Source organism: Hylobates moloch, unplaced genomic scaffold (assembly GCF_009828535.3).
Source record: "Hylobates moloch isolate HMO894 unplaced genomic scaffold, HMol_V3 SCAFFOLD_21, whole genome shotgun sequence".
NCBI lineage: Eukaryota > Metazoa > Chordata > Mammalia > Primates > Hylobatidae > Hylobates > Hylobates moloch.
The window spans coordinates 32316034-32339318 of NW_026652296.1; the positions used below are offsets into that span (position 1 = coordinate 32316034).

The window sequence follows — 23285 nt, forward strand, 5'->3', positions numbered from 1 at the left end:
TGTTTCCCTCTCTGTCCACCTTAGAGTACAGCCACCGTCAGTTGCTTCAGTTTTTTTCTTGCCCTTTCCCTAGCAACCTTGATCCTTTGTCCTTTGGTTACCCCTGCACGGTGCAGAACCGCCTTCCAGTGCACCAGCCTCTCACCACCTCTGTACATGTACCCAGGCTGATGAGCACTGCCATGAGGTTCACACAGCAGGCAGATTGGGACTGCTACACATCCACAGGCACCAAACCCAACTGGGTTCCCACAATCCTATTATATGGAGTCAGCCTGCATTCACTCACCACAAGGGCTCTACTTCTATTTATTTTTTATTTTAATTTTAATTTTTTAGAGACAAAGTCTCACTTTATCACTCAGGCTGGAGTGCAGTGGTGCAGTCTTGGTTCACTGCAGCCTTGACCTCTTGGGCTCAGGTGATCCACCCACCTCAGCCTCTCAAAGTGCTGGGATTACAAGTGTGAGCCACCATGCCTGTCTGAAGCAACATTTTTGTAAGGTTGTTATCAGGTGTAATAGTGAGCAGAGCCACTCCCACTTCCACCTCTTGAATCTAGGCCCCAAATGGAGGAGATAACACCATATAATCATCTCTGATTAAAAGCATAGGCTGTAGCCTATAAGAAAGAATGCCACCCTTTTAAGGACATTGTCTTGCAATTGGTGCTATAACCAAGTTGTCAGTAAATTTAGGTCAGCCACTTGTGAGTGATGGGGTATAGGGTAAGGCCAATTGATCCCATGGCTGTGAGCCCACTGCTACCTTTCTTTGCTGTGAAATGAGGTCCTTGATTAGCTGCAGTGCCTTGCAGAATGCCACAATGCTGGATAGAGCATTCTGTAAATCCACAGATGGTGGGTGCTGGAAAACACATTGCAGACAGAAAAGGCAAATCCACATTCAGAATATGTATCTGTTCCAGTGGGGATAAGTCATTGCCCTCTCTGAAATGGAAGAGACCCAATATAATCAACTTGTAGGCTGGTTCCTCTGGGAATGGTGCCATATTGGTGTCACGTATTGTCTTTGCTATTGGCAGCGTTACGTGGATTGGGAGGCTTCTAAGACAGCTACCCCAAGTTAGGTTAGCAGGGCTTTCAAGGAAAAGCTAGTCTTGGAAACAGGAAGGCTTCCCTCTGGTAAGGGAAGCTCAGTATGACCTGGGAGTTCAAAATCTTCAGTTTCATGTGGATCTAACCAGATATCCCTCTTCCAAGTTTCAGGATCTCATTGTTTCCTATCAGTACCCTAATTTTCACATGAGAAATGGTGCAATTGGGGGAATTCAACTGTTATAATTCAACAACTCACCCAAATTTGTGTTTGATTTTCAGCAATAGCAGCTATGTGGCTACAGGGAATAAGATTCTTTTTTTTTTTTTTTTTTTTTTTTGAGGCGGAGTTTTGCTCTTGTTGCCCAGACTGGAGTGCAATGGCATGATTTTGGCTCACTGCAACCTCTGCCTCCTAGGTTCAAGCGATTCTTTTGTGTCAGCCTCCTGAGTAGCTGGGATTACAGGCATGCACCACCACGCCCAGCTAATTTTGTATTTTTAGTAGAGACAGGGTTTTTCCATGTTGGCCAGGCTGGTCTTGAACTCCTGACCTCAGGTGATCTGCCCGCCTCTGCCTCCCAAAACGCTGAGATTACAGATGTGAGCTACTGCACCCGGCTGAAATAAGATTTTTTTTGGTGGGGGGCGCTGTTAGAGAAGCCTTCTGCTTCTCAGAACGTGACTCAAGCTGCATGTTAACAGACCTGAGATCACTTTCTCTTTGTAAATGTTCAAGTGCACTCACAACAATCCATCCCATGCCACCATCTATAAAGTCATCATTACTGCCACACTGGCAAATATAGAAGTTGCTCCTACAGCACATGTTTCAGTTACCATTTCACCACAGTAAACTGCAGGCTTGATGAATTGTGATGCAAGTGCATACAATGGGTTATAGCATCAGTTGTCCATTGACAAAGAGCTCAACACCAAGCCAGTTCCCAAATCCCATCTTTAGGGGGTCTATCTTCTGGGACTATTCCTTCTATACCAAGTCTGTACCAGTCTGGGTCCAGTCAGAAGACTTAACATGGAAAGTTTAACATAAAGAATTATTGGCCTGGTGCGGTGGCCCATGCCTGTAATCCCAGCACTTGGGGATGCCAATGCTGGTGGGTCAACTGGGGTCAGGAGTTCCAGACCAGCCTGGCCAACATGGTGAAACCCCACCTCTAATAAAAATACAAAAAATTAGCCAGGCGTGGTCGCGGGCGCCTGTAATCCCCAGCTACTTGGGAGGATGAGGCAGGAGAATTCCTTGAACCTCGGAGGCAGAGGTTGCAGTGAGCCCAGATCGCGCCACTGCACTCCAGCCTGGGCAACAAGAGCAAAACTCTGTCTCAAAACACAAAACAAAAAGGCCGGATGCAGTAGCTCATGCCTGTAATCCCAGCACTTTGAGAGGCCGAGGTGAGTGGATCATGAGGTCAAGAAATTGAGACCATCTGGCCAACGTGGTGAAACCCCATTTCTGCTAAAAATACAAAAATTATCTGGGTGTGGTGGTGTGCACCTGTAGTCTCAGCTACTTGGGAGGCTGAGGCAGGAGAATCGCTTGAACCTGGGAGGTGGAGGTTGCAGTGAGCCGAGATTGTGCCACTGCACTCCAGCCTGGCAACAGAGCAAGACGCCATCTCCAAAGAAAAGAAAAAGAAAAAGAAAAATTATTTAACTGTGATAAAGGAGTATATGATATGGCTGGACATGGTGGCTCACGCCTGTAATCCCAATACTTTGGGAGGCCATGGCAGGCAGATCACACAAGCCCAGGAGTTTGAGACCAGCCTGGGCAACATGGTGAAACCCCATCTCTACCAAAAAAAAAAAAAATTAGCTGGACATGGTTGTGCACACCTGTAGTCCCAGCTACTCAGGAGGCTGAGATGGGAGAGTCACCTGAGCCCTGGGAGTCATGGCTACAGTGAGCCAGTCACACCACTGCACTGTAGCTGCACGATAGAGTAAGACTGTCTCAAAAAAAAAAAAAAAGTATGAGATATAAGAACATTTTATGATAGCCTGGGGCCAAGGAAGAGTACCCAAGGAATGACAAACTTGGAAGAGGGAGCCTGTCTTCAGGCTAGGGTTCAGACCTCATTGGAAAAATACAGTTGCAGCCCACTGGATGGCAGAGAAGTTGGTTTGCCTAGGTTAGAGCTAGTCTATAATATCAGACAAGCAAGAAGCAACCCTCTGGGGCCACAAGGGATGTGAAGACGTAGGCAAGCTGCAACTCTTAGCCTGGGGTGTTGGGTGTATAGTGTGAATGGGAGTGCTGGTGCAGGCAGGAGGCCTGCAACACACAGTGTCAATATGGCAAGCTAGGCCAGGCATGGTGGCTCACGCCTGTAATCCTAGCACTTTGGGAGGCACAGGTGGGTGGATCACCTGAGGTTGGGGGTTCGAGATCAGTCTGACCAACATGGAGAAAAAAAAAAAAAAAAAATTAGCCGGGTGTGGTGGCAGGCGCCTGTAGTCCCAGCTACTCGGGAGGCTGAGGCAGGAGAATGGCATGAACCCAGGAGGTAGAGCTTGCAGTGAGCCAAGATTGCGCCACTGCATTCCAGCCTGGGCGACAGAGCGAGACTCCATCTCAAAAAAAAAAAAAAAAAAAGAAACCCCGTCTCTACTAACAATACCAGTTTGAGACCAGCCTGGCCAGCGTGGTGAAACCCCGTCTCTACTAAAACTACAAAATTAGCTGGTGGCACATGCCTGTAATCCCAGCTACTTGGGAGGCTGAGGCAGGAGAATTGCTTGAACCTGGGAGGCAGAGGTTGCGGTGAGCCGGTATTGCACCATTGCACTCCAGCCTGGGCAACAAGAGCAAAACTCCATCTCAAAAAAACAAAACAAAACAAAACAAAAAAACAGGTTGGGCGCGGTGGCTCACACCTGTAAACCCAACACTTTGGGAAGCTGAAGCGGGTGGATCACAAGGTCAGGAGATCGAGACCATCCTGGCTAACATGGTGAAACCCTGTCTCTACTAAAAATACAAAAAAAATTAGCTGGGTGTGATGGCAGGCGCCTGTAGTCTCAGCTACTCGGGAGGCTGAGGTAGGAGAATGGCGTGAACCCGAGAGGCGGAGCTTGCAGGAGCCCAGATTGTGCCACTGTACTCCAGCCTGGGTGATGGAGCGAGACTCTGTCTCAAAAAACCTGTGGCTGGGCGTACAGGTGTGCAGAGGACGTTGGTGGAAACACTAGTGCACAGGCAGGATGCAGCCAGTGGCCAGGCATCTTGGTATAGAGAGGAAGTGGGGACCTGGTGTGGGCAGGAAGCCTGGAGTGCAGCGTCTGTCGAGACAGTTTGAGGTGATCTGGAAAGTGCTGCGATGTTGCTGAGGGACCATGCTTTGCGGGTGCGTGGCTGGGGCGGAGCAGTACTAGATATTCTCACACCCTGACTGCTGGCTGACCACCAACACTGGAAGCACAGGAGGGCCCCCTCCTAGTGCAGTGTCCTTCCAGCGCCCTCTGCTGAGAAAGCTTAACATGCTCACTATAAAGGAGAAATGTTTAAAGGAATGCTGACCATTACCACAGAACATGGGTTAAAGGGTGAATTTGGAGCTGAGAGGCAATGCGTTGATAACTGGCATGCTAGATTTGTATGAATATCTATTTTCCTATCAGATGTTTTTTCACCCAATGATTTGAGTTATTGAATGTCAAAAGAAATGCATATGGGTTGTAAATTCAAATAATGCCAAAGTATATACAGACATACTTTGGAGATATTACGGGTTCAGTTCCAGACCACAACAATAAAATGAATATTACAAAACACGTCACATGAATTTTTTTGGTTTCCCAGTCCATATAAAAGTTTTATGTTTACAGTATACTGTAGTATATCAGGTGTGCAATAGCATTATGTCTAAACAAATGTACGTAACTTAAAAATACTTTATTGCTAAAACATGCTAGTGATTATCAGAGTCTTAAGCAATGTGTAGTATTTTTGGTGGTGGAGGGTCCTGCCTCAATAGTGATGACTACTAACTAATCTCAGTTGTGGTTGCTGAAGGTTAGGGTGGCTATCATAATTTCTTAAAACAACAATGAAGTTGCTACATCAGTGGGCTCTTGCTTTCATGAAAGATTTCTCAGTAGCATGCAATGCTGTCTGATAGCATTTTATCCACAGTAGAACTTTCAAAATTGGAGTTAATCCTTTCAAACCACACCGCTGCTTTATTAACTAAGTATATGTAATACTCTGAATCCTTTGTTGTCATTTCAACAGTGTTCACAATAGTAGATGCCATCTCAAGAAACCACTTTCAGCCGGGCGTGGTGGCTCACACCTATAGGCCCAGCACTTTGGGAGGCCAAGGTGAGTGGAGCACTTGAGGCCAGGAGTTCAAAACCAGCCTGGCCAACATAGTGAAACCCTGTCTCTACTAAAAATACAAAAACTAGCTGGGTGTGGTGCTGGGTGCCTGTAATCCCAGCTACAGGAGGCCTAGGCAGGAGAATTGCTTGAACCTGGGAGGCAGACATTGCAGTGAACCCAGATCATGCCACTGCACTCCAGCCTGGGTGACAGAGCAAGACTCTGTCTCAAAACAAACAAACAACAACAACAACAAAAAACCCACTTTCTTTGCTCATCCATAAGAAGCAAATCCTTATTTGTTCAAGTACTGAGATTGAAGCAATTCAGTCACATCTTCAGGCTCCACTTCTAATTTTGATTCTCTTGCTATTTCCACTACATCTGCAGAGACTTCTTCTACTGAAGTCTTGAACCCCTCAAAGTTATCCACGAGGATTGGAATCAACTTCTTCCAAACTCCTGTTAATGTTGATATTTTGACCTCCTCTCATGAGTCATAAGTGTATTTTATTTTTATTTTTTTATTTTTTGGGACGAAGTCTCATTCTTTTGCCCAGGCTGGAGTGCAGTGGCATGATCTCGGTTCACTGCAACCTCCGTCTCCCAGGTTCAAGTGATTCTCCTGCCTCAGCTTCCCGATTAGCTGGGATTACAGGCACCCGCCACCACACCTGGCTAAGTTTTATATTTTTAGTAGATAGGGTTTCACCATATTGGCCAGGCTGGTCTTGAACTCCTGACCTCAAGCGATCTGCCTGCCTCACCCTCCCAAAATGCTGGGATTACAGGTGTGAGCCACCGTGCCCAGCCATGAATCATAAGTGTTCTTAATGGCATCTAGAATGGTGACTCCTTTCCAGCTGAGATTGCACCACTGAAAATCTTTCCAGGCTTTCAATTTACTTTGTCCAGATCCATCAGAGGAATTACTAGCTATGGCAGCCGTAGCCTTATAAAATGTATTTCTAGGCCGAGCACGGTCGTGCACACCTGTAATCCCAGCACTTTGGGAGGCCAAGGTATAAGAATCACTTGAGGCCAGGATTTCAAGACCAGCCTGGCAACAGAGTGAGTCCCCGTCTCTACACACACACACACACACACACACACACACACACACACACACACACAACACACACACACACACACACACACACACACACACACACACACACACACACAATCTTTTAGCGAGATGCACTAGCATGCGCCAGTAGTCCTAGCTACTCAGGAGGCTGAGGCTGGAGGATCACTTGAGTCCAGGAGTTTGAGGCTTCAAGGCTACAGTGAGCCATGATCACATCACTGCACTCCATCCTGGGCAACAGAGCAAGACAATGTCTTTCTAAAAACAAAACAAAAGAAAACAAAAAAAATGAGAGAGAGAAAGAAAAAAATGTATTTCTTATATAAGACTTGAAAATTGAGGCCAGGCGTGGTGGCTCACATCTGTAATCCCAACACTTTGGGAGGCCGAGGCAGGCGAATCACTTGAGGTCAGGAGTTCGAGACCAGCCTGGTCAACACGGTGAAACCCTGTCTCTACTAAAGAAATAGAAAAATTAGCTGGGCATGGTGGTGCATGCCTGTAGTACCAGCTACTCAGGAGGCCGAGGCAGGATAATTGCTTGAACGCGGGAGGTGGAGGTTGCGTTGAGCAGAGATCGCACCATTGCACTCCAGCCTGGGCAACAGAGTGAGATTCCATCTCAAAAAACAAAAAAAGAAAGAAAAGGAAAATTGAAATCACTCTTTCCTTGATCCATGAGCTGCACAATGGATGTTGTGTTAGAAGGCATAAAGACGACATTAATCTCCTTGTACATCTCCATCAGAGTTTTTGGGGGACCAGATACGTTGTCAATGAGCAGTAATTTTTTTTTTTTTTTTTTTTGAGATGGAATCTCGCTCTGTCACACAGGCTGGAGTGCAGTGGCGCAATCTCAGCTCACCACAACCTCCGCCTCCCGGGTTCAAGTGACTCCTCTGCCTCAGCCTCCCGAGTAGCTGGGACCACAGGCGCACGCCACCATGCCCAGCTGATTTTTGTATTTTTAGTAGAGATGGGGTTTCATCATATTGGCCAGGCTGGTCTCAACTCCTGACCTTGTGAACTGCCTGCCTCGGCCTTCCAAAGTGCTGGGATTACAGGCATGAGCCACTGAGCCTGGCCAATGAGCAGTAATGTTTTTTTTTTGTTTTTTTTTTTTTTTTTTTGAGCAGTGGGTCTCAACAGTGGGCTTAAAACATTTAGTAAACCATGCTGTGAACAATGTGCTGTCATCTAGTCTTTGTTATCCCATTTCTAGAGCACAGATCTAGTAGATTTAGCATAATTCTTAAGGGTCCTAGGCTTTTCAGAATGGTAAATGAGCATTGGTCTCAACTTAAAGTCACTAGCTGCATTAGGCCCCAACAAGAGTGTCAGCCCTGTCCTTACACACTTTGAAGCCAGGTGTTGACTTCTTTCTAGCTATGAAAGGTCTAGATGGCATCTTCTTCCAATATAAGACTGTTTTATCTACATTGAAAATCTGTTGTTTAGCCAGCCACCTTTGTCAATGATCTTCGCTAGATCTTCTGGATAACTTGCTGCAGCTTCTTTGTTAGCACTTGCTGCTTTACCTTGTGCTTTTATATTACAGAGATGGTTTCTTCCCTTAAACCTCATGAACAAACCTCTGCTAATTTCAAACTTCTGCAGCTTCCTCACCTGTCTCAGCCTTTATAGAATTTGAGAGTTAGGGCCTTGCTCTGGATTAGGCTTTGGCTTAAGGGAATGTTGTGCTCTTATACATAGTTCACTAAAACTTTCTCCTTACCAGCAATAAGGCTACTTTGCTTTCTTATCATTCCTGTGTTCACTGGAGTAGCACTTTTAATTTCCTTCAAGAACTTTTCCTTTGCATTCACAACTTGGCTAACTGGCACACGAGGCCTAGCTTTTGGCCTGTCTTGGCTTTCAACGTGCCTTCCTCACTAAGGTTATTCGTTTCTAGCTTTTGATTTAAAGTAAGAGATTTGCCACTCTTCTTTCACTTGAACAGTTAGAGGGTTTTTAATTAGCCTAATTTCCACACTGTGTGTCTCAGGGAATAGGAAGGCCTGAAGAGAGAGAGAGAAACGATTGGGGAATGGCTCATTGGTGGAGCAGTCAGAATACATACAACATTTATCCGTTAAGCTCACCATCACGTATGGGTGCAGTTTGTGGCACCCCAAAACGATTATAGTAGTAACATCACTGATCACAGATCACCATATCAGATATAATAATAATGAAAAAGTTTGGAATATTACAAGAATTACCAAATTGTGACACAGAGACATGAAGTGAGCACATGCAGTTGGAAAAATGATGCTGATAGATTTGCTTGACTCAGTGTTGCCACAAACCTTGTGGCCGGGCGCGGTGGCTCACGCCTGTAATCCCAGCACTTTGGGAGGCCAAGGTGGGCGCATCACTAGGTCAGGAGATCGAGACCATGGTGAAACCCCGTTTCTACTAAAAATACAAAAAAAAAAAATTAGCCGGGCATGGTGGCGGGCGCCTGTAGTCCCAGCTACTCGTGAGGCTGAAGCAGGAGAATGGCGTGAACCCAAGAGGCGGAGCTTGCAGTGAGCCGAGATCGCACCACTGCACTCCAGCCTGGGGGACAGAGCAAGACTCCGTCTCAAAAAAAAAAGCCTTCAATTTGTAAAAATGCAGTAACTGCAAAATGCAATAGAGCAAAGTGCAACAAAATAATGTATGCTTGTATTATAAAAATGGACAGCTCAGCAGGTGTCTACCCCATCTACCACCCTCCCCAAAGGTAATCACTGTGTCTGGTTTAGTATGGAAGTCTCTTGAGTGTTTTTCTGTATATTAACACTGAAGTAAAATAATGAAATAGCATTTATTGTGGTTCTTCCTATATGGCCCATGGTCTCGTTTCAAGTATCAATCTGCACCAATTTGAAATGCTATCTTTATTATTTGCTCAATTCTGAGATCTTTTCCTAGATTCCATCCTCTTCCATTGATCTATTTGCACATTCCTGTGCCAAAATAATAGTTTTAATTAATTTTATATAGTGTGTGATATCTGGTATACATCTGTTCTCATATTTTCAAAATGTTCTTAAATATTTTGTAGTATTTCCTCTTTCAGATGATCTTTTCCCCCATATGAACTTTTTTTTTCTTTTTCTTTTTTTTTTTTTGAGACAGAGTCTCCCTCAGTCGCCCAAGCTGGAGTGCAGTGGCACAATTTTGGCTCACTGCAACCCCTGCCTCCCAGGTTCAAGCGATTCTCATGCCTCAGCCTCATGACTAGCTGGGATTACAGGCATGTGCCACCATGCCCAGCTAATTCTGTATTTTTAGTAGAGATGGGGTTTCACCATGTTGGCCATACTGGTCTCAAACTCCTGACCTCAGGTAATCTTCCCACCTCGGCCTCCGAAAGTGCTGGGATTATAGGCGTGAGCCACTGCGCCCAGCCCCCCATTTGAACTTCAGAATCAGTTTGTGCATTACCCCTCCACGGGCCAGATAATTGGCAGAAGGTGTTTATTGGAATTCCTGTATATTTATAGATCATTTTGGATATTGCTCCATGTTTTCTATATCCTTGGAAAATATTTGATTTTGTAAAATTTTCATTAGATGTATTATTTGATATCTTATAGTTTTATCGCCACCATATTATTAGGATCTCTTAAAAGTTGTATTTCTTTTCTTTTTTTTTTTTTTTTTTTGAGATGGAGTCTCACTCTGTCGCCCAGGCAGCTGGAGTGCAGTGGCACAATCTCGGCTCACTGCAACCTCTGCCTCCTGGGTTCAAGTGATTCTCCTGCCTTAGCCTTCTGAGTAGCTAGGATTACAGGCACCCACAACCATGCCTGGCTAATTTTTGCATTTTTATTTTTATTTTATTTATTTGTTTATTTATTTATTTGTTGAGATAGAGTTTTGCTCTTGCTCCCCAGGCTGGAGTGCAGTGGCATGATCCTGGCTCACTGCAACTTCTGCCTCCTGGGCTCAAGCAATTCTCCTGCCTCAGCCTCCTGAGTAGCTGGGATTACAGGTGCCCGCCACCACGCCTGGCTAATTTTTGTATTTTTAGTAGAGACAGGGTTTCACCGTGTTGGCTAGGCTGGTCTCATACTCCTGACCTCAAGTGATCTGCCCACCTCACCTTGAAAGGAAAAAGATCTGTCCACCTCACCTTGGAAAAAAGATTGTATTTCCAATCGATTCTTGCTATGGTATGAAAATTTCTTGATATAGAAAATAGATTGATTTTTGTTGATCACCCTATGCCCTTTGTGAGAGTCTCATATTCATTGTTCCCTAGACTACTTTGGGGTTTTTTTGGGTTTTTTTTGTTTGTTTTTTTGTTTTTTTTGGTTTTTTTTTGAGACAGGGTCTCACTTTGTCACCCAGACTGGAGTGCAGTGATGCTGTCTTGGCTCACTGCAGCCTCAACCTCCCAGGTTCAAGTGATCCTCCTGCCTCAGCCCCCCAAGTAGCTGGCGTGCTACTTGTAACTACAGGCATGTGCCATCGCATGCAGCTAATTTTTGTATTTTTTGTAAAGACAGGGTTTCTCCATGTTGCCCAGGCCGGTCTCGGTCCACTGAGCTCAAGCAGTCTGCCCTCTTCGGTCCCCTAAAGTGCTCGGATTACAGGCATGAGCCACCTCACCCCTTACTTTGGATTTTCTAAGTAGACAATCACATTATTTGCAAATAGAAACAACTCTGCTCCTTCATCAAAATATAAACATCTCTTTATTTTTTTTTCTTAAATTATGTTGGCTAGAACCACAACAAAGATGTCAAATAGTAGGTAATGATGGGCATATGCCTGATCATTAATGAGAAGGTCCCTGAAATGATACTGGCTGAAATGCCCTTCTTAAACACTGTCTTCTCTTGGCGTCCTGGAATAGTACCCACTCCTTAGTCCCTTTTGCTACCCCTTTCCCCCCGCTCTTGAGGTATGATGACATACCTCAAGTTCCCTACTCTGACTTCCCATGCAGCACACACTCGGTGATCCATGAGCATTTCATATTGCAATTGTCTCATGCCTGGTTGTGATTTGTGATTTGGTTGCCTGCCATAAGCCAAGCATTGGCAGATTAACATCCCCAATCCAGGACTCCTCCCAGCACCATCTCACTGAAAAGCTCCTCTTGGATTTCTTTCAGGCACTGCTAACTCAGTACCTCTAAAACTAAGTTCATCATCAAAAAGCATAGAGCTGAACCCCTGGGTATAAAGCCCACACCCTGATTCATTAAGAACCAGAAATAGGCCAGGCACTGCAGCTCACATCTGTAATACCAGCACTTTGGAGGCCAGGGTAGGAGGATTGCTTGAGCCCAGGAGTTTGAGACCAGCCTGGGCAACATGGGGAGACTCCATCTCTACAAAAAATACAAAAATTAGCCAGGTGTGGTAGTGCACCCTGGAGTTCCAACTACCCAAGAGGCTGAAATGGGAAGATCACTTGAGCTTGGGAGGTTGAAGCTGCAAAGAGCCGTGATTGTGACACTGCACCTCAGCCTGGGCAACACAGTGAGACCCTCTCTCAAAAAAGAACTAGAAATAGAAGAAAGGCTTTCTTCTCTGAGAGACCTTTTCTGAGAGTCTCATTTCCTGCTAAAGCTGGCCTGAGCCAGCCACTTCACTTTAGTTCATCTCAGTTTGTTCCTTGGATGTTGGCCACACAGCCTGCCTGGCTCAAGAGCTCCTGCCATCCTTGGACACTTGCCCCAAGAACCACATCCTTCCCTGCCAACACCCTCTGCTCCCTCGCCTGCTGTCCCTAGGCATGCATGTGGTCAGTTCACCCAACTTTCTGGTCATCACCCTCCTCCCTGCCTCTGGGGGTAGGGGGTGGAGGCCTCCTCTACGGCCTTGTGGAAGACAAATGGAGGCTTTAGGAATTCCTCTGGGGTTCACTCCATCCGGATGCAGGGTAATGAGGCTAATTTCTGCTCATCTCTGTGTGGGCAGGAAATATGAGCTGTACAGCATGGACTGGGACCTGAAGGAGGAACTCAGGGATTGCCTGGTGGCTGCTGCACCCTATGGGGGCCCCATTGGTATGTTGCCCCTCCACCACCACCTGCTCTGGGACCCTGGGATGAACTCAAGGTCCTTGACTGCTGGGGCCTTGCTGTCAGGTTGTTCTTGTTGCCACCCCCTACTCACCCTGCTGAGATGCTTTTACTTCTGGTTTTTATAGGCCTGCTTCACATGGGGTGGGGCCTGGGGAGCCAGGATATGAGGCCAGCTTCACATGGGGTGGGCCTAGGGAGCTAGGACAGAAGGTCTATTCTCAAACTGCAGCACTGCTGAGGAACCCCTGGCGGAAGGAGAAAGCTGCCAGTGTGAGGCCAGTGCTCGATATATACTCTGCTTCCGGCATGCCTCTGGCCAGCCTGCTGGTGAGCACTTCTGTCGGTCCCTGGGGCTCAGGGCTGGACAGGGTTTCCTCACCTGAGGACAGCCTCAGGAACCTCTCTCCCCTGCAGTGGAAGAGTGGACCCGTGGTGTCCCTGGGCTGGTCAGCTGAGGAGGAGCTGCTCTGTGTGCAGGAAGATGGTGCTGTACTGGTTTATGGGCTTCATGGTGACTTCCGGAGACACTTCAGCATGGGCAATGTAGGGGTCACAGAGGGCTAGGGAAGCGGGGTAGAGTTTATGACCCTGTGGCTCCCTTAACCCATGGCCCCGTTTCCTCAGGAAGTGCTCCAGAACCGGGTTCTGGATGCCCGGATCTTTCACACTGAGTTTGGTTCTGGAGTGGCCATCCTCACAGGGGCCCACCGCTTCACCCTCAGTGCCAATGTGGGTGACCTCAAACTCCGCCGGATGCCAGAGGTGCCAGGTAAGCCCTGACACTGCTGAGATAGCCAAGCAGTACCCACAGATGTGCCTCTAGCCTGTGAGACCCATAAAAACAGAAGCTGTGGCTAGAGACCCATAGAAGCAGAAACTGTGAGCCTTGGTCATCCTAACACTGTCCTTTTCCCTGGCCATAGTTCTGCAAAGTGCACCCTCCTGCTGGACTGCGCTGTGCCAGGACCGAGTGGCACACATTCTTCTGGCTGTGGGGCCCGACCTTTACCTCTTGGACCATGCAGCCTGCTCTGCAGTGGTAAGGGCCCTGAGTGGGAATGAAGTGGAGGGGCTGGGTTAGGCAATAGGAAGGCTCTGAAAAGTCAATATGTATCTGTCCCACCCCTACCCTGCCTCTGCCTCAGACGCCCCCTGGCCTGGCCCCAGGAGTAAGCAGCTTCCTACAGATGGCTGTCTCCTTCACCTACCGCCACCTGGCACTCTTCACAGACACAGGCTACATCTGGATGGGGACAGCATCACTCAAGGTGTGATCCTGGGGCAACACAGGGGTACTGTGCCTTGGCCAGGGTACAAGATCTTTTGGAGATGTAGGGGGGGCTTTTCGACTAGAATGGTGACTGCTGGGACAGGGCCATGACATTGCGCACACCATTTCAGGAGAAGCTATGTGAGTTCAACTGCAACATCCGGGCACCTCCAAAGCAGATGGTCTGGTGAGGATGGGGGTGTTATTGCTGGGGGTGTGGGTGAGACATAGCTTGCTTCCTGGGACAATCGGTTCCTTGATTCGTCATGTCTGCTGGCCAAGCCTAGTGGAGTTTGGATCTTACCTTCTCTGCCACAGCTTGAAGGAAAACATTGTCCTCTGTGGGCCACAGCTGCCTCGAGCTGAGGGCTCAAGGATACGAGGGAAGTGGAGAGGTCGGTGTACAGTCAGTGATGCAAGTGTATACAGGCTGTCCCGAGACAAAGGGTTGTGAGCAGCCATGTGGGAGACATGGCCATCAGACAGTGTCTAGCCGGTGTGTATATGCTGCTCACAGGTGCAGCCGTCCTCGTAGCAAGGAGAGGGCCGTGGTGGTGGCCTGGGAAAGGCGGCTGATGGTGGTGGGCGATGCACCTGAGAGCATCCAATATCCTTGGAGGGCTGCCTGTGTGTGGAGGGAGGGGAGGGGAGGGTTCACCTGCCCCGTCCCATCTGTAGGTGCTCTTAGGAGCCTTAACCAAGCTCAGGTTTGTGCTGGATGAGGACTCCTACCTGGTGCCTGAGCTCGATGGGGTCCGCATCTTCTCCCGCAGCACCCACGAGTTCCTGCATGAGGTTCCAGGTGAGGCCTTCGCAAGGGCACCATGTAACCCAAGGCGGGGACTCCTCGGCACCCCAGCTGCCCTGGGCCAGTGCCACAGAGCAGGAATAGGGTGTTGAGGCAGGGCTGAGGGTTTCCCTGCCTTTCTCCCTCACTCACCAACTCCCTTCCCCAGCGGCCAGCGAGGAGATCTTCAAAATTGCCTCAATGGCCCCCGGGGCGCTGCTCCTGGAGGCTCAGAAGGAGTATGAGGTAAAGCCCTGGGCTTCTCTCCCAGTCCCAGGATGGTTCCTCCTGCCCCTGCTTTGCGTGGGCATGTGTGAGCATAGCCAGGTGCCACCTGTCAAGAGAAGGGTTCAGGCAGGACACTGGTCTGGGCTGGGAGGGCTGGCTCAGGTAGACTGAAGAGATACTATGTCCTCCATGTGGTGTGATAGGGACGGGCAGGACATCCCCACTATCCCCACCCAGTCTGGGTTACTATTGGGAGGAGTTCTCAAGGCCCTCCAGTGGCAGCTGTGGGCTGATACGGGATGATGTCTGTGGGCACCTCAGGTGGATTGAGTGGGCTGAGGGAGTTGGGGCTCCAGCCTGTGCAGCTCCTCGAACCCAGCTTATTTGAACCACAACCCAGAATGGTTAGGGGCCAGATGTGGGAGTGTTCTCTGTCATGATGCCCTGGCTCTGGACTGCTCCCCACCAGAAAGAGAGCCAGAAGGCGGATGAGTACCTGCGGGAGATCCAGGAGCTGGGCCAGCTGACCCAGGCCGTGCAGCAGTGCATTGAGGCTGCAGGACATGAGCATCAGCCAGACATGCAGAAGAGTCTGCTCAGGGTTGGCCTGGATGGCCGGGCTGGGGAGGGCGGGGCTGGGAGGGGGTGGGATGGACAGCAGGGAAGCTCTCTCCTATCGCCCTCTGGCTCTTCTCAGGCCGCCTCCTTCGGTAAGTGTTTCCTGGACAGATTTCCACCCGACAGCTTTGTGCACATGTGTCAGGACCTGCGTGTGCTCAATGCTGTTCGGGACTATCACATCGGGATCCCGCTCACCTATAGCCAGTATCCCTGTGCACGCCAGAAGGGTACTTACAGCCAGGGGTGGCAGGGGAAGGGGCTAGAGATGCAGTCTGCAGGTACTTGGCAAGCAGGGCTTATTCTCCAACTGGATCCTTAACCGAGGAAAATAAAGATACAAGCAACTCACCATCCAGGTGCTGCTGGACAGGTAGGATAAGCCCAAGGGTGCAGTGAGGGGGTTGTCGGGGTGGGCATTACAGCCTTGGGTGGGGTCTTACGGTCATTGCTCCTGACCTATCTAGGATGTGGGAGGCCTGATGTGCAGGCTGAGGCCACTCTGCTCCCTTTCTCCTCCACCTCACTTCTTGTATCCTTTATCCACCGGGTCTACTAGGCTTGTGTTGCGGAGACTTTACCCCCTGGCCATCCAGATATGCGAGTACCTGCGCCTTCCTGAAGTACAGGGCGTCAGCAGGATCCTGGCCCACTGGGCCTGCTACAAGGCAAGGATGTGGATGGGGTACAAGGGCATTTAGGGGATTCCAGGCCGTGGTGAGGTGGAGGAAATAGAAAGTGTAGAACTGGGCTGGGCACGGTGGCTCATGCCTGTAATCCCAACACTGGGAGGCAGAGGCGGGCGAATCACCTGAGGTCAGGTGTTCGAGACAAGCCTGGTTAACATGGTGAAACCCCGTCTCTACTAAAAATACAAAATTAGCCGGGCATGGTGGCGCATGCCTGTAATCTCAGCTACCTGGGAGGCTGAGGCAGGAGAATCGCCTTCACCTGGGAGGCAGAGGTTGCAGTGAGCTGAGATTGCACTGCTGCACTCCAGCCTGGGTGACAGAGCAAGACTCTGTCTCAAAAAAAGAAAGAAAGAAAGGGGGTGGGGGAAGAGAAGGGAAAGAGAGAGAGAAAGAAAGAAGGAAGGAAGGAAGGGAGGGAGGAAGGGAACTGAAGGGGTGGGTCCTAAGGGCTTGCAGGAGTGGAGAGTGAGGAGTGGCATTCAGATGTTTGTGACACCCTGCATCCCTTGCAGGTGCAACAGAAGGATGTCTCAGATGAGGATGTGGCTCGAGCCATTAACCAGAAGCTGGGGGACACACCTGGTGTCTCTTATTCCGACATTGCTGCACGAGCCTATGGTTGTGGCCGCACGGAGCTGGCCATCAAGGTGTGGGTGCCCAGCCCTCCACAGACACTCTGATGTGGTTGTTCAGGGCCCCCATGCTAGCTCCTTCTCTCTGTGCCTTCCTTCTCACCTCACAGCTGCTGGAGTATGAGCCACGCTCAGGGGAGCAGGTACCCCTTCTCCTAAAGATGAAGAGGAGCAAGCTGGCACTAAGCAAGGCCATTGAGAGCGGGGACACTGACCTGGGTGAGGGCAAGGCTGGGGGGCCCCTGGGCTAAATGGGAGCCTGGCTGGAGTTCCCACTCCACCTTATTCTCCTGCAGTGTTCACGGTGTTGCTGCACCTGAAGAACGAGCTGAACCGAGGAGATTTTTTCATGACCCTTCGGAATCAGCCCACGGCCCTGAGTTTGTACCGACAGGTGTGTGTAGTGGGCAGGGTTGTGGTGGAGCCTTCTGAGCACTTGAGTTGGTCTTGCTGACTGATTGCCTGCCTGTGGCCCCAGTTCTGTAAGCATCAGGAGCTAGAGACGCTGAAGGACCTTTACAATCAGGATGACAATCACCAGGAATTGGGCAGCTTCCACATCCGAGCCAGCTATGCTGCAGAAGAGGTCTGAGATCCATGGGGCGTGTGGGGCATGTGGGCTAGGGCTGTTGGTCCAGTTCCTTCAGGAATCTAGGCCTTCATGTTGGGTGCACACTCCATCTGGTCCTCACTGTGAGGGAGACTCTGACGTGAGGCCAGGATGGGGGTTAGTGTCAGAGGAGCTAGCCATCCCTCTAGGACATCAGAGTAGTGCACCTAGCAGGCAAGGCTGACCCTGGTGACCCTGGGCACAGGGATGGGGGAGAAGACTGTAGCCTGGGTGAGGAGGGCCAGGGTCCTGCATGCTGTGAGTTCAGGCCTTTGTTCTTGTCTTTGTAGCGTATTGAGGGGCGAGTAGCAGCTCTGCAGACAGCCGCCGATGCCTTCTACAAGGCCAAGAATGAATTTGCAGCCAAGGTTTGGCCCACCTTTTTCTAAGAGCTTCCTCCTCTCCTGGTCTTCCCTCCTAGTCCCTCATCCCCATCATGCCTCATTATCTGGGTCCCCAGGCTACAGAGGATCAAATGCGGCTCCTACGGCTGCAGCGGCGCCTAGAAGATGAGCTGGGGGGCCAGTTCCTAGACCTGTCTCTACATGACACAGTTACCACCCTCATTCTTGGTGGTCACAACAAGCGTGCAGAGCAGCTGGCACGTGACTTCCGCATCCCTGACAAGAGGTAGGTGAGGGCCCAGGCTGCATGTGCGTCCCAAGACCACCTGCCTCTCCTGCAACACCTCCAAGCCCAGCTTTCCTGCAGGCTCTGGTGGCTGAAGCTGACTGCCCTGGCAGATTTGGAAGACTGGGAAGAGCTAGAGAAGTTTTCCAAGAGCAAGAAATCACCCATTGGCTACCTGGTGAGGCAGGGTCCTCCCTCCAGCCCACTTCCAGTGAGGGTAGTCTTCGGGAGAGAGGGCTAGGCATGGAGACAGATAGGATGGCCCATTCATGCTCCTGTTCAGCTGCCCGCATAGTTAGCGAGTGCTTCCTGTATTCACATTTGTGGGCAGGCACCATCCCCTGTGTTGGGTGCACTGGAGGATGGGTCCAAGTTTGCCGGCAGATATTACGGGGAGGGAGAATGAGCTGCTTTCCCCAGGGAGGGCTACAGGGAGTACCATGTGCTGGAGGGAAAGTCTTGTTTGAGGAGGGTGGAGGGGGGACAGGGAGGGTGCATATATGGGAGGCAGTGGAGATACTGAGGGCTGTTTTCTGTGGTGGGTAGTTCAGAGGTGTATAGAGCAGGTTTGAGAATGTCAGTTACAAGAGAACACAAGAAATGTGAGGGCTGGTGGCAGGAACGCCTGTTGCAAGGGGTAACGGTGGGTGGTAGAGCAGAAGCGTGGAAATACTTGGTCTCAAGGCTCTGACAGAGCTTTGGTTTAGGTGGTTTCTGCCCTAAGAATGTTGAGATCACAACTGTCTGTGCATGGGGCCTGGGAGTTTATATGTACTGACGGGCGTATACATATAGAATATATATGGACGATGTATCCATTGCACCTCTGCTCATAAGAGAGAGGACAGGAGGGCTGTGCGTTACCTTCTCCCTCCATCCGCTTCCTCTCCTCCAAGCCTTTTGTGGAGATCTGCATGAAACAACACAACAAATACGAAGCCAAGAAGTATGCTTCCCGCGTGGGTCCCGAGCAGAAGGTCAAGGCTTTGCTTCTTGTTGGGTGCGTCAACTGAGGGCCTGTGGGTGCTGAGTGGCTGAGCTGTGGGCTGGTGAGAGGCAGGGTTTGTGGCCTTGAGCAGCCCCAACACCACCTCCTCTCTTGCTCAAACCACAGCGATGTGGCTCAGGCTGCAGATGTGGCCATCGAACACCGGAATGAGGCTGAGCTGAGCCTTGTATTGTCCCACTGCACGGGAGCCACAGATGGGGCCACAGCTGACAAGATTCAACGGGCCAGGGCACAAGCCCAGAAGAAGTGAGGAGTCCATCCTGTACATCTCGAGCAAGGGGTTCCTCCCCTAGCACCTGGGCTTGGCAGAAGGGTCATAGTTCATCCAGCTCCTCCCCTAGAGCAATGCTGAGGAGGGGGGCGCTTGGTAGCAGGGCTGTCTGGTTTTAAATAAAGTTGGAACACTTTAGAGTGCTTGTCTTACACAGTCCAGCCTAAGCAAAGGCAAGCTCAAGACAGGATCCTCCAGACACCACAGCAAAACTCCATGTGTTCCATTGTGTTGGGACTGGAGGTGGGGGCTTCTCCAGCCATACTTGCAAGAAACGTGTCCTCTCCACAGTTAACAAGGAAAGCTTTCTCTAGCTCACAGCTCCTAGGAAGATTATAGGGAGAGATGGCACAAAACTTAAGCACCAGCTCACCAAGAACACACTGTAAAGCATTCTGTGTGTGTGCGTGTAAACACGCAAGAACCATGCTAAACACTTCTGCCGCTTGTACTTCATTTATTCATGACAGCCCTGTGAGGTAACATCACCCCACTTTATAGAAAGGAGATTGAGGACCAGGGAGTTTGATAATAACAAATATGTGGCAAAACAGGGATTTGAAACCCCGGGCCAAGTGCAAGCTGGAACTGGAATTGGGCCCTCTGTAAGAAGGGAGCCTGAGGCAAGGCCCCAATTTGCACTGCAGTGGCGATTGGAGGACTAATGAGAGGTGTGTGGCCTGCAGGCCATAGGGGTCAGGGGGTGGTGGCCTTTGGAACTCTTGCCCACTGAACTGTGGTGAGCAATTCCAAGTTGTCTCTGGGCCAAATAGAAAAGGAGGATGGAAGATTTCAATTCTGTCAAAAAAGATCTATGAACACCAGACCCACAATCAGTAGGTGTACCCACGGGGCCCTCTGCTTTCCCTATCTAGCCTTCCATTTGCACTCCAGTGCACCTTGGCTTCATGCCCAGGGCCCCACCCAACACTGAGGGCATTGCCTTTTCCTTTGTTGCCCCCACTTTGTCTACAAGGAGGAAACCACAGCCAGAGGGAGCGCAGGCCTCACTGGAGCTTCAGGCCTCTCCCTATTTAACACCCCTAGGGCCAACCATGCTTTTAGAAAGAGAGTGAGAGACTCAGGGCCTGAGAAGATATTTCTTTTTTTCCTTTTCCTACCTGACTTGTAAATGAAAGTTTGTGAAAGTCCTTCGAGGAGATATAAGTCAAATGGTAAAATAACTATGGTGTTCACCATTTATTATGTGGGTCAAGAATTTGGACAGGTTATAACAGGGATGGTTTGTGTCTGTTTCATAGTGTCTGAGGCATCAGCTGGAAGACTGAAAGGTTGACAGCTAGGGGCTGAAATCATGTGAAAGTTCGCTAACTCACATGCTTGGTGAGTGATGCTGGTTCTTAACTGGGATCTTAGCTGGGATGGTCTGCCAGAACACCTGCACCATGGTGGCTGGGTCCCAAGGGCAAGCATCCCAAGAGGGAGCCAGGTAGAATCTGGACTGCCTTCCTAACCTAGATTTGGAAGTTACATGGTGTCACATCTGCTAGAGTGTTTGTCACAGCAGTAATACAGGCCCACCCCACCAATTTCAAGGGGAAATAGAGTCCACCTCTTTTTTTTTTTTGCATGGTAGAGACGGGGTCTCGGGGGTCTCCTTATGTTGCCCAGGCTGGTTTTAAACTCCTGAGCTCAAGCAGTCCTCCCTCAGCCTCTCAAAGTGCTAGGGTTACAGCGTGAGCCACTGAACCTGGCCTGGACTCCACCTCCTGATAGGGAGTAGCAAGGTTCTGGAAATACTGTGGCTAGGTTTTGGAATCACAATCTGGCACAGCCCATCAGCTTTCCCTTTTGGAATCAGCAGACAAGAGGAAAGGAAATAATCCCCAATACTGGGCTCATCATTCTGGGCTTTTTTTTTTTTTTTTTTTTTGTCCCCAGTCTTGGCCCCACAATTCCTCACTGCCCTGGTAGCCTTTGATGTCTTTAAAAAATATTTTCCCAGCTTTTCGAGTTCTCAATGAAAAAGGATTGCTACCAAACAACCCAGTTTTCCTCTCTGGAAAGGGAGGCTTGGCCAGTGCTTTTAGAATGTACACAATACAAAACCCACATCTCTGAAGTAACATACAGTATATTTACTCATAGGCTATGTAAACAAACACTGTACACATGAAGTTTTAGAAATATGTGAGAAATAACTTTTAACAGTGATGACAAATGTACATCAACAGTGATTTCAACTTTATAAAAGGTATGTGCATGTAGAGAAGCATTGGAATTGTCTATGGGGAGAGTTGCTTAAAAAAGCCAGTTTTGTATACTTTTTTGTAAAGTTAATCACTGATTTGCCCCCCACCTCCACATTTTATTTTAAAAACTTTCAAACATACAGCCAGGTAGAAATAATTTTACAGTGAACATTTGTATACCTACCACCTGGATTCTACCATTAGCATCTTACTATATCACACATCTGTTCATCTATCCATTCCTCTATGTCAATCCATCGTATTTTTCATATATTTCAAAGTAAGTTGCAGACATCAGTACGCCTCCCCCTAAATACTTCAGAATGCGTTTCAATAACTAGAGTTCATTTTTGGTTTGCAATTTTTTTTTTCAGGTAAAATCTACATACAATGCAATCCACAGATCTTAAATGTAATTTTCTGAGTTTTGACAGATGTATAAGCCTATAAATTGTGACATTTAAAAACCAGAACTGGGATTTTCTTTTTTCAAATCCTTGCTTACTCAATTGAAATTAGTGTGAGATGCCTTCTGCCCTGAGCAGTTTGTACAGCAGGCCTATGCCTACAGGGGTGGGCAGGGCCAAGTTTCGTCCAATGTATGGGGCTAGGACTGGGGCTAGGACTAGGACTGTGTAGCTGGAGGCAAAGAATCTGGAAACATTTCTTCTCCTTGTATCAGTGGTAGCCAGTGCAGGGAGAATCAGGGCAAAGGCTGGGCGCAATGGCTCATGCCTGTAATTACAGCACTTTGGGAGGCTCAGGTGGGTGGATCACCTGGGGTCAGGAGTTTGAGACCAGCCTGGCCAACATGGTGAAACCCTGTCTCTAGTAAAAATACAAAAAAATTAGCTGGGGATGGTGGCGGGTCCTGTAATCCCAGCTACTTGGGAGGCTGAGGCAGGAGAATCGCTTGATTGCTTGAACCCAGGAGGTGGAGGTTGCAGTGAGCTGAGATGGCACCATTGCACTCCAGCCTGGGCAACAAGAGCAAAAACTCCGTCTCAAAAAAAAAAAAAAAAAAAAACAACTCTTGGGGTTGAACAGTGGCCTGCAAAGGGACTTGGCTGTCATTTACTTCACCTTTCTATCTTATTGCCTTGCTTTATTTTCATTTCAGAATTTAGGAAATTTTCTTGTTCCTTTGTTTATTTTCTGTGTTCCTATCCAGAATGTAAGCTCCTGAGAGCAGAGGCCTCTTCTGTCCTCTTCGGTCTTATTCCCTGCTGTGTCCAGCACATGGTCTGCACTCAATAAGTATTTGTTGCGAGAATGACTCATTCTTCCATTACTAGAAGGGGAAAGGAGGCCCCGAGAGGGGAAATGACTTGCCTAAAGAAACAGGAGTCCTTTCCCCCCATCCTCCAGCTCTCCTGGTCCTCTCCTTTGCTCATAAACCCTGTGACTGTTGGGGCACCTGTGGGGTGGCTGAGAAATGCCTGCCTGTAGGTATGTGCTCCTGTGGGTTGAGACTAATGCAGGACTAGGAGTAGGAGGGCTCTGCATTCCCCCATTTGGGTAGGCTTGGGCACAGGAGACTGCCTCCCCTCCCTTCCTCAGTTCTCATCTCTCCCAGGATAACCCTTTACTCTGTGATGATGATGGGCAAGGGAGCTCAGGACACTCTGGGAGCCAAGTAGGATGGAGGGCTGGGCAGGTCTCTACAGGCAGGCAGCTGAGGAGGGGGCTCTGTCTTCTTCCAATGGAAACAGCATCTGTGTGGTTGCTGAGCTGAACCCTCCTTCCCAGGGTCTCCAGGGTCTGTAATTCTTGGTCTGTAGTTCTGTCACCCCTGTGC

At 49.0% G+C, this 23285-nt stretch overlaps 1 protein-coding gene across 6 annotated transcripts in view; it reads left to right on the forward strand.

Annotated features, from left to right (window-relative positions):
• VPS16 (VPS16 core subunit of CORVET and HOPS complexes) overlaps positions 1-21954 on the forward strand; it is a 28835-nt gene extending 6881 nt beyond the window's left edge. For 2 of the 6 annotated variants that reach the window (XM_032142631.2, XM_058433065.1), the window contains 22 exons: positions 12421-12509; positions 12757-12854; positions 12942-13070; positions 13152-13296; positions 13451-13566; positions 13673-13795; positions 13929-13984; positions 14315-14404; positions 14505-14599; positions 14754-14830; positions 15282-15637; positions 15768-15803; positions 15990-16098; positions 16635-16769; positions 16865-16973; positions 17051-17148; positions 17233-17340; positions 17655-17732; positions 17825-17994; positions 18076-18172; positions 18891-18994; positions 19109-21954. In XM_032142631.2, the coding sequence (XP_031998522.1) occupies positions 12421-12509; positions 12757-12854; positions 12942-13070; positions 13152-13296; positions 13451-13566; positions 13673-13795; positions 13929-13984; positions 14315-14404; positions 14505-14599; positions 14754-14830; positions 15282-15637; positions 15768-15803; positions 15990-16098; positions 16635-16769; positions 16865-16973; positions 17051-17148; positions 17233-17340; positions 17655-17732; positions 17825-17994; positions 18076-18172; positions 18891-18994; positions 19109-19253 (2563 nt within the window). In that variant the 3' untranslated portion in view covers positions 19254-21954. The remainder of the gene's footprint in view (positions 1-12420; positions 12510-12756; positions 12855-12941; positions 13071-13151; positions 13297-13450; positions 13567-13672; positions 13796-13928; positions 13985-14314; positions 14405-14504; positions 14600-14753; positions 14831-15281; positions 15638-15767; positions 15804-15989; positions 16099-16634; positions 16770-16864; positions 16974-17050; positions 17149-17232; positions 17341-17654; positions 17733-17824; positions 17995-18075; positions 18173-18890; positions 18995-19108) is intronic. The other 4 variants (XM_058433066.1, XM_058433067.1, XM_032142632.2 and 1 more) reach the window with 3 other exon arrangements.
• Positions 21955-23285: the final 1331 nt, after the last annotated feature.